This window comes from Thalassophryne amazonica, chromosome 3, assembly GCF_902500255.1.
Source record: "Thalassophryne amazonica chromosome 3, fThaAma1.1, whole genome shotgun sequence".
In the NCBI taxonomy this organism is placed as follows: domain Eukaryota; kingdom Metazoa; phylum Chordata; class Actinopteri; order Batrachoidiformes; family Batrachoididae; genus Thalassophryne; species Thalassophryne amazonica.
In genome coordinates, this window is record NC_047105.1 from 30684246 (window position 1) to 30694814 (window position 10569).

Consider the following 10569-nt stretch of genomic DNA (forward strand, 5'->3'; position numbering starts at 1 on the left):
AAACACTGTTTCCATGGTAATGGCTGAGGTCATAATGTTTATTTTCAGATGTCTGAGCTGTTTGTTCATTTATTCCTGTTTATTGCATCTATCAGTTATTTTCATAGCCTTCTATTGTGTTCAGCTGTATTTGCAACATAAATGTTTTCTAAAAATGATGTAGATCAAGGAACGGATCACTTTGTTTATCTACGTCCGGTGGCCCAAACTCTCCTGAAGTGTTTTAAACTGTTTGTGTAAAAGAGGTTGGTTTTTGAATTCTGGTTTGACGTTGCAGCAATATAAAGCTGTAAATGCCAAAGGAGTTGACTACACTTCGTGTGGCGCAGGAATACAAAAAAAAAAAAAGGTGTCCTGATTTTAAAAAATAAATAAATAAATAACCTAAAGAGAAGCAGTGCTGCAACATAACGTATAATCATGTTGCCGTCCCCGGAATAGGCCTGTGTTCCGGTATAATCTGATTATTGTGGGTCTGTCAGAACATCTCTGGCTCCTCATGGACAGGAGAAACCGCTCTGTGTCCATGTTTTGTTTTAAACACTGAAAAGCCTTTTTTTTTTTTTTTTTTTTTTTTTTTTTAAATGTGTTGTAATTTCTAAAACACAAAGGAGATGAAATTCATTACTCAAATAACAGGAAAAACAACCATCAGCTCCATAGTTGTTCAAATTATTGCTCGGGGTATAAAAAATAGATGTTTAAATGTGTTTTATGGGGCTATTTCACAAAGCGCATCTTTATCCCGGATGGGAAATGAAGCATCACAGTAACTTCTTGATCTTGAACAAACTTGGTACATGCAGTAGTTATGGCTGTCATCAGCACCAGATTTGAAATCTGGGTGAAATTTCGAGCCGTTTAAAAATTTCATCCTGTTTCACCAACTCTGCGTCATTACGCGGCCTCCTCCGGGTGTTCGTAGTCTTAACAGCTTCAGTCATGTTCTCCCATCTTTAAAGGGGGCGGTCCTAATGCGTGCAGCTTGATACTTGTTTGTGTTCCATCAGGGTAAAATATTGAAGCAGAACCAGCATTTATTAGGGTTCTGGCTGAGACGCAGCTGGGCACAGCTTTACTTTTGTTTTCAAGCAGGTTGCCAGCTATGCACTTAATAAGCATAAGCAGTTTCATCCCAGTTTTGCAAGTTTTCTGGATCGTGGGGGGTTGTAATATAACTGTGCCTGTGTAATAGTGGTATTAGGTTATCAAATGTAATGGGGCTATTCCACAAAGCCTTCCTCTTCCTTACTGTTTAATCCCAAATGGCAAATCTGAGCACATTTTAAAGCATCATAGTACCTTTTTGATTCATCTTTGTCAATCTTGCACACACTTGGTATACGTAGTAGTTATGGCCATCATTGGCGGCAGATTTTAAATCAGGATCCAATTTTTGAGCTATTAGAAAATTTCATCCTGATTCTCAAAATTTTTGATAATACGTAGTAACTTCGGGGTAACCCAGAAGTTACCAGACTATTCATAGTTCTAACAGCTTCAATCATGTTTGAGCTTCTTTAAATGGGGTATTCGTAGTGACTATGACTTGAAACATGTTTGATCGGGCTCCACTGGGGTAAAAAAATTTGAAGCCGACCTATTAAGAGGTAAGCCAGATCATCCCATGTTTGCTCTTTTGTGGATCTTGGGCGATCGTAGTGGAGCAGCATCCTGTGGAATAGCGCTGTTAGAATTTACCATTCCATGATTTTGTTTGAGATTAAACTGTTGCACACCACTGATTGTCTGTCTGGTTTTAACTGCTTTCCTGCCAGTTTAAAATATAAAATGCATTATTGCAAACCGGTTTTAAGGACAGCTGTTTTTTTTTGTTTTTTTTTAAATCTGTTAAAGTGTAGATAAACTAGTGCAGTGCCTGTAGGAAGTTTCTGTTCCTATAGAAAATTGGGAGCTTAAGTAGATTTTTCATGGACAGTCGTATGAGGCTGTGTTTGAAGGTGGGATGCACAAAGAGGTGTGCTTACGCTGACAGTTTTGACAGACAAAGTGGACGTTCATGAAGACATGGCTGACATTGAGATACAAAGAGACACACAAATACAGTTATGTTAAAAAAAGATCGACATTCATCCAACATGACATACACTCAACAAAAATATAAATGCAACACTTTTGGTTTTGCTCCCATTTTGTATGAGATGAACTCAAAGATCTAAAACTTTTTCCACATACACAATATCACCATTTCTCTCAAATATTGTTCACAAACCAGTCTAAATCTGTGATAGTGAGCACTTCTCCTTTGCTGAGATAATCCATCCCACCTCACAGGTGTGCCATACCAAGATGCTGATTAGACACCATGATTAGTGCACAGGTGTGCCTTAGACTGCCCACAATAAAAGGCCACTCTGAAAGGTGCAGTTTTATCACACAGCACAATGCCACAGATGTCGCAAGATTTGAGGGAGCGTGCAATTTGCATGTTGACAGCAGGAATGTCAACCAGAGCTGTTGCTCGTGTATTGAATGTTCATGTCTCTACCATAAGCCGTCTCCAAAGTCGTTTCAGAGAATTTGGCAGTACATCCAACCAGCTTCACAACCGCAGACCACGTGTAACCACACCAGCCCAGGACCTCCACATCCAGCATGTTCACCTCCAAGATCGTCTGAGACCAGCCACTCGGACAGCTGCTGGAACAATCGGTTTGCATAACCAAAGAATTTCTGCACAAACTGTCAGAAACCGTCTCAGGGAAGCTCATCTGCATGCTCGTTGTCCTCATCGGGGTCTTGACCTGACTCCAGTTTGTTGTCGTATCTGACTTGAGTGGGCAAATGCTCACATTCGCTGGCGTTTGGCACGTTGGAGAGGTGTTCTCTTCACGGATGATGCGAAGGAGATGTGTTGCACTGCATGAGGCAAATGGTGGTCCCACCAGATACTGACTGGTATCCCCCCCCCAGTAAAATAAAACTGCACCTTTCAGAGTGGCCTTTTATTGTGGGCAGTCTAAGGCACACCTGTGCACTAATCATGGTGTCTAATCAGCATCTTGGTATGGCACACCTGTGAGGTGGGATGGATTATCTCAGCAAAGGAGAAGTGCTCACTATCACAGATTTCGACTGGTTTGTGAACAATATTTGAGGGAAATGGTGATATTGTGTATGTGGAAAAAGTTTTAGATCTTTGAGTTCATCTCATACAAAATGAGAGCAAAACCAAAAGTGTTGCGTTTATATTTTTGTTGAGTATATGTACCCACATAGATATACAGGAAGGAATAAACACAGTTAGTGTTCATGCAGCATAAACATATGGATGTGAATACAGTAGTTATTGATAATGTGAGTCAGGGACATTTAGGTTTGTTGTGAAATGTGTGGATTGATTGATAACTGTTGTGTTTTCATATATTTTGGCTTTTAGCAAGGACACTGTAGGGCAGGGGTGGGCAATTAATTTTTATGTGGCCCCTTGTAAAACCTGAACCTGAATTGTCCGAGGGCCACACCATTGATAACTCAGCTGTCTCCCATTACAAATTTTTACAAAAAATTACCCATTTATAATAGCTTTTATAGGTAATTTTTATTATTGTAATAATATGTAACTATACCTAAATAAACCTCTAATGATTTGCAACACACTAGCTTGACATTTTTAATATATGTAATAATAATCACAGACCTCATGAGGACAGACAGAGACATGCAAAGGGCCGCATGTGGCCCCCAGGCCACAGTTTGCCCAGGTCTGCTGTAGGGAGTTGAACCCCCTTCTGCTAATGTAAAAGTACCACTATCTGTGCTTTTTGCTTTTTTTGGGGGGGGGGGGGGAAGCATTGGGGAAAAGCAAAAACAGTAATGCAACAGCATGATTTCTAAAAGTATTTTGAAGGCTCAATGTGGTTAGATTTCTTTTTTGAAGTAAAGTGAAGGGTATGTGTGTTGGAATGTTGTAATAAGTATGAATTTGTTTAGGTGAGCTGCAGACAGTCCAGCAACAGCATTTGTTTTGAATTGTAGGCTACATTTTAATGGACTTTTTACCAACATGGATGTGCATGATGTCATTGGTAATGGCCGCCCTCTGTGCTGAGTAAAGCTTACTTCTCACATTCGTATACAGTTGTATTTCTGCAATACTTCACTTATATTTGGTATGCCTGGAAAATCGCTTTGCTTTTATCAAGCTCATCTTTGTTGTTTATGAACCTGAAATGGAAGCAGATAATAGCTTTAAGTGTTTCGAGCATTTTCTTGTTGTTGTGGAAAGAGAATGGCATTACCGTATCAGGTTTGTTGTCCATTCAGTATGTGAGAGGGGGTGTGGCGGCAGAAGGCTTCTGGGCTTAAAATCGAAGATTCAAGAGGCTAAAAGAAAGTTTGTGATGAACTTTGCCAATGTTCAGAAGTGTTTCTTTACTGTAGCTTCAAGTCACTTAGGTAGCGGAAGAGTTGGACAGAGACGCCACGCAGGGTGCCATCTTGGAAGTACTAATGTTACATTGTTAATCAGAATAAAGGTTTCAAAATAAAGGTTTTGCAAATTAATCCCCAAAATTTTCAGAATAAAGGAATGTACATTGTCGTGCTGTGTGCAAACCATATCTGAAAGCTGAGGCCGATCTGGCAAAAAGTCAGAGATATGCGAGAGACACACACACAGACAGACATTTCTTGCTTTATAGACAGATGAGGTGCAAACTGGCACTGTCAGTGAATAGACTAAGTTTGATCTGCATCTGATCCATATTGCGGATTTAGCGGATATTTGATTTTAACATTGAAAATCACTTTTGTTGTGTATTTTGTATTGTTTTATGAAAAGTCACTTCTAACAGGACTTTGACCTTGAAAATTTTTTCCAAGGTAAAAACTTTTTGGAATTGGAAACTACTGTTGGTGGAAGATTGCACACTATGAGCACGTGGCTCTAGTTCTGAATTATTTCTTCAAATTAGAATCTCCTCACCAAAGATCTTATGTTGAAATGCCAGCTGAAAACCATTACACCTAACCCCTATGCCTAGCTTTGTTCTCGCCTCGCTGTGGCTCGCCTCACCTGCTCTCCCTCCCTCTCTCTCCCTTTGTAACCAGTGGCTCTGCAGGCCTTAAAACGGAAGAAGCGTTACGAGACGCAGCTGACTCAGATCGACGGTACGTTGTCGACCATTGAGTTCCAGAGGGAGGCGCTAGAGAATGCCAATACCAACACCGAAGTGCTGAAGAACATGGGCTTTGCTGCAGATGCAATGAAGGCTGCACACCAACACATGTATGAGCCGCATTCAGCAGAAAATGCCAGATCTTACTGTTACAGTGACTGCTTTGAATTTTTATTTTTAAATTTAATATGTTTTGTAAACTAGACAATAAAAACAGTCATTTTAAACTAGAGCCCAATTGATACAGGTTTTTTGGGAGCTTATTCAAATATTAGGGGGTAAAAAAAAAAAAAAGCACTATAACCATATATATACATTTAATGTCAATGATTCCTAATTTTTCATGGTCACAGTTTAAACTTTATTAAAAATAACTACAAATATAACCAACAACCTCTGGTCTGTGGTTGCTGTGAAACGGCCACTTTGATTAAAATCGAAGGGCATCTGGTCGCTATGCCTCTGTCTCTCATAGCCAATGTGACCATGGGGTGATGGGGTCCCAGCTGTGCTCGACAGCACATTGTAAACATTGCAGTCAGAACGCACTCTGCTTAAACTATGTGATGACCCCGTTTCCAACAGGATGTTTTCTGCATTGTTTATTCGGTAAAATAAAAATTCTTATATCTGCAAAAATAACGCATACAGATATGTTTGTGAAAGATTCATGTTGATATTATTAGCCAACTGATAAATTGGTTGGCCTCTATTTTGAGCACTCCAAAGCCTTAAAATATGAAATGGAGACATGATGCGTTCACTTTATTTATTTTTTTTTTTTTAACTGAGCAGACTTGGGACTAAAAAAAAAAAAAAAAAAGGCAAGCTAAGATGCTGGTTTTGCATGCAGCGCTAACTACTTGAACTCTCCCTTCACAGGGACATAAACAAAGTAGATGATCTGATGGCCGACATCACTGAACAGCAAGACGTGGCTCGGGAAATCTCTGAAGCCATTTCCAGACCAATTGGCTTTGGGGAAGACTTTGATGAGGTAAGAAAGTGACCTGCAGGAAACATGACCGCCATTGAGATTCGGTTTTCCAGACATTCCTGTGAGGAACCAGGAGAAGACTTTTGTTTGTGAAAACAAAACATAAGGCTAAAATATTTGTAGATCATTTAGTGCATTGATGACTTTGGTGAGCTTCTTAATTTTGGCAGTCCTGCCGAGGAGTCTGTAAAGAAAGTGGATTTTATGTGTTTAAGGATGAGCTCCTGGCAGAACTGGAGGATCTGGAACAAGAAGAGCTCGACCAAAATCTTCTGAATGTCAACGCTGAGGACATGCCGCTGCCCAGCGTGCCTTCAACATCGCTACCATCTAGACCAGGTATGATGTGGCCTTCAGAGTGTCTTCATGCATGACACTTCACAGAAAGGGAAAAAAATAAAATGCCATACCAGCTCCATGGTACAGATCAGATCAGGGAACGTTCCTCTCAGGTTTCCTCATACAGGTGTAAAACCAAAGTCAAAATGAAAACATTGGAATATCACTTGAAATGTCAAGCTATTATCTTGAAGTTCAACAGTTTGCACCTTGGAACATGTTCCTTTGTTTTCACTCAGTCGGGCTGTGAAAACTCAGCGGATCTGTGAAATTCTGTGGATTTCATCATGGGGTGGGGGTGTTAGTGTTTTACTCTGTAATTGATTGTCACTGAGTTTTTAAAATGTCTATCGCAAAGTTTTTTTTTTTTTTTTTTACGACATCGTGCAAGTTTTATAAGACTGCGATGGTCCGCGGACACTGATCTGTGTGTTACAGATACAAATCAGTGTCCTCGGATCCGCAGAGTTTCGAGGAGAAAAAAGCCTGGCTGTTACGACGGCTGTCGTAAAGCGAGACTGGTTGGTTGCTGCGGCAACGCTGTGTGTCTCCTGTGCGAAGCTTAAGCTAAACGTAGCATGTGGACATCGCAAACCTTTAGAGCTCTAACGTTTTTCAAAGAAGACTTGTGTAGCATGTCTCTGTCACGCACTGACGTCGGACAGAGAGAAAATGGTGAGAAAGACGACTTGGAAAAAGTCTGATAAGGACAAGAATCCGTGGAATTGTTGTTGGGTTCATCAACACACCTGAAAGATAAAGGGAACGGGAAAAGTGAACTGTGCCCTCACAAAACACGGGAAAAAATTTTCTCTCTCTGGAAAATAAACATTGTGCTGTTTAAACAGGATTTTAGACAAAATTGTGAGACTTCATTAATCTAGACTTTCTTTCATTGGGGAAAAAAGACTGTCTTTGAGTGGATTTACAGGAATTTACACAATATACATAATATACTTTTTTTAGTATAAGGTATGTTATTGATATTTTACCATGATTTTCAAAATATTCTCCAAGCTTTAACTGTGTTTTTTGAAATGCTGTAACAATCTTTTCAGTCTTCATGAATTTCATGTAGTTTAATTGTTCTGAGTTAATGCATAATTGGGTTTACAATTAAAAGGAAAATGATTCTAGGTCCTACTTCCACATCATTTTCTGTTATTTCAAGATTATCATTGACGGTTCAAATGAAAGGTTGAATACAGGGTCATTTAAATATGCACTAATTTTGAGATTTTAAATTCCAGGAGATGCTGAAAATGTATCATTAGATAAAAAATTAATTTGGTTTCTGGGATCCCACGGGTGCCTATGACCCCCAGACCCCCTGCAAATTTTCCTCGGATTTCACAATTTTCATTTCACAGCCCTGCACAGCAGATCTGAGGTGGATTTGCATGTTGCTTTGGCACAAGTTTTGTGTCAGATGCCCTTCCACATTACATGGAGAAATGTGGCAGGAGTAGGGTTTGAACCGGGAATCTCCTTCCACACTGAAACCAAGTGCAACAACCACTTGGCCACCACCCCTGCAAACTTTTTACTTTTGTGTAAATTCACAAAAATGACCCTGGGAAGCACCACATTATATGGAACTCTGAGTGCAGGAGGTCAGTTCCCACCAGTCTGTGTATTTAAGCTGCAGTGTAAGGTGCTCATCTGTGCACACCAACAACTTCGGGATTAAGGACTTTGCTCAAGGGCACTCAATGCACAAAAATCTCAAATTAATCAAATGGATTCACATTTTTATTCTGTTTTATTTTCTCTTATTCATTTTTATTTTCTTCCAACCTCCATGTTCATCTACATTAAATAACATCCAATATGTTGTTCATTGCATGTTTATTTTTGGAACTTATAAGTCCTTATGTTAAGTATCAGCACACTCTGGTGTGCACATGTGCTATGCTGAGTCTGTCCGTTGTTAAACTTGCCCCCATGGAAAAGTGGTGTTAAAAAGTGAGTTTCACATACAGAAAAAAGGTGTGACTTTTATTAAAGAACACTTTTTCCACTGTGACTGTCACTAAACTGTAGAGGAGAGACGTGGTCCTAAATCTCATGTCTCACTCTTTCACCAACTATCTTTCCTTACTTACTTACCCCACAGAGAATGTGTTTTGTAAGGTTTCATATTTTCACAAGCTATTGCTCCTGTGTTTTGCTTTTTAACAAGCAGCTGTACATAAAAAACAAAGAAAAAAAAAAAAAGGAAAGGAAAGACAGACATCGGGGTTTGTTTGATCCCTGAAAAAAGCAGCAATGTCTGCTCAAAGTTTAACATTGACTTTTTTTTATCCTGTTCCCCTTTTAGCTAAGAAGGAGGAAGACGACGACGACATGGCAGACCTCGAGGCCTGGGCGGCAAACTGAGCCCCTGATCGCTAGCCACGCCCCTTTCCTTGCCTCTCTCTATGCTGCCAGAGTGGTTCCTGACTTCTAAAAGGGTTTGAAGAATTCTGGACTGCTCAGCTGGCTTTTTTTTTTTCTTTCTTAGTCCCGCGTCTCGGTACGTGACCACACTAAACCCTGAAGTCTGCACTTCTGCATTTGTTCACTCACTGTAAATCAAAGCAAGATTACTTTTTTTTTTTTGCATTGTGCATGCAATTTAAAAGTGGCCTAAAATCCTGCAGATGTGTAAGAGTGACATTCACAAACACACTTAAATGCACTAGTGCAAACTTCCTGGGGAGGGCGTGCGGTGCACCAAGTCCGGGCTTGTTTCAGGGAGGAATGCAGACAATCACAGAATGTGTGAGGACAGAAAAACAACAAAACAAAACTGAATGAAAACATGACAGCACCATTTTTCAGCTTCTTGCCTCGCCGTCTCTGCACAGCTCAGAGAGTGCGACCGTTTTGTCCTCTGCACCATCTCTGCCTAGGGTAGAAAATAAAGAAAAGATTAAAATCCAAGACTTTTATTCCAGGAAAAAATGCTAAATAATTATGTCACACAGGGTGACGACGCTGCTGCCGCCTTGACAAGATGGCCTGATTTAAAATAAATAAATAAAATTAGTGATATTCACCAAGCATAAAACAAAACTCAACACACACCACAGTGGCCACGTTAGGGCCATAAAATTAATTAAATGGAAAAGGGATCTGCATTGTGTGGGTGTGAGGGCTCACGTTAATCCACTTCATTAAAACGGGTAAACAAATTAAACCTCTCAGATGCAGTGGTGGGCACAGCTAACCAAAAAGTTGGCTTCGATAACCATTAATCTTACTGAAAAGTTAACTTTTATAAAGCTAAACCAATAAATCCCTAATAAATTTAGCAGAAACTACAGATAAAAGCTAACCCGATAACTTTCAGTATTGACTTCGGTACACGGCAGCTATTGACACAACAACGAGTCAGCGCTTCTGTCTCAGATCAGCATTCTCTCAGCAAAAGAGACCTGGTGACTAGAGAGAAAGAGAGGGGAAAAAAATAATTTCTCTTCACACCATACAGACCTGCTGGTCATTTCACTGGAGCCTTGCACATGTAGACAGTTTTGACTCATGGTTAAAAATTTTAAACAAACTAATTCCGGACAAGTTATTGAAATTAACATCATGTCTGTGTTTTACAAAGTGAAAATATCAGCTATAAGTTTTAGTTTTAAAGTAATGCACTAATTTTGAAGGTTTTAGCATTTAGACACACATGCTGCATTGCATTATGGGTACATTAGGATCCTGATGTCAGTGGTTGGTTGGTCCATGGGCTGGTCGGTATAACCCACAGTTACTGAAACGTGGCTTTACAAATAAATCTGGATTTGTAAATCTGTCATTTTCATTTGTAAAAAAAAAAAAAAAAGTAATTTGAAAACTGAACATTCTATTTAAGTCCTTCATGACTTTTAGTGAATGTGTGGCACACTGCCATCTACTGCCAGTAGATGGCAATGTGAATACAATTGATGCCACACATTCGCTAAAAGTGATGAATCGCTTAAACCAAATTTTCAGTTTTCAAATTGGCTTTTTTTTTTGCAAATGAAAAATTACATATTTACAAATACAAATTTATTTGTAAAACCCACCACACGTTTCAAAATGTTGTTACCGACCAACCAACCACTC

The 10569-nt window shown here is 39.5% G+C and overlaps 1 protein-coding gene across 2 annotated transcripts in view; it reads left to right on the plus strand.

Annotated features, from left to right (window-relative positions):
- Positions 1-9362, plus strand: part of chmp4ba (charged multivesicular body protein 4Ba) — a 43286-nt gene extending 33924 nt beyond the window's left edge. Inside the window, exons 2-5 of one of the 2 annotated variants that reach the window (XM_034165979.1) lie at positions 5074-5251; positions 6024-6138; positions 6354-6482; positions 8800-9362. In XM_034165979.1, the coding sequence (XP_034021870.1) occupies positions 5074-5251; positions 6024-6138; positions 6354-6482; positions 8800-8856 (479 nt within the window). In that variant the 3' untranslated portion in view covers positions 8857-9362. Of the gene's footprint in view, positions 1-5073; positions 5252-6023; positions 6139-6353; positions 6483-8797 lie in introns of both variants that reach the window. The other variant, XM_034165980.1, reaches the window with a different exon arrangement.
- Positions 9363-10569: the final 1207 nt, after the last annotated feature.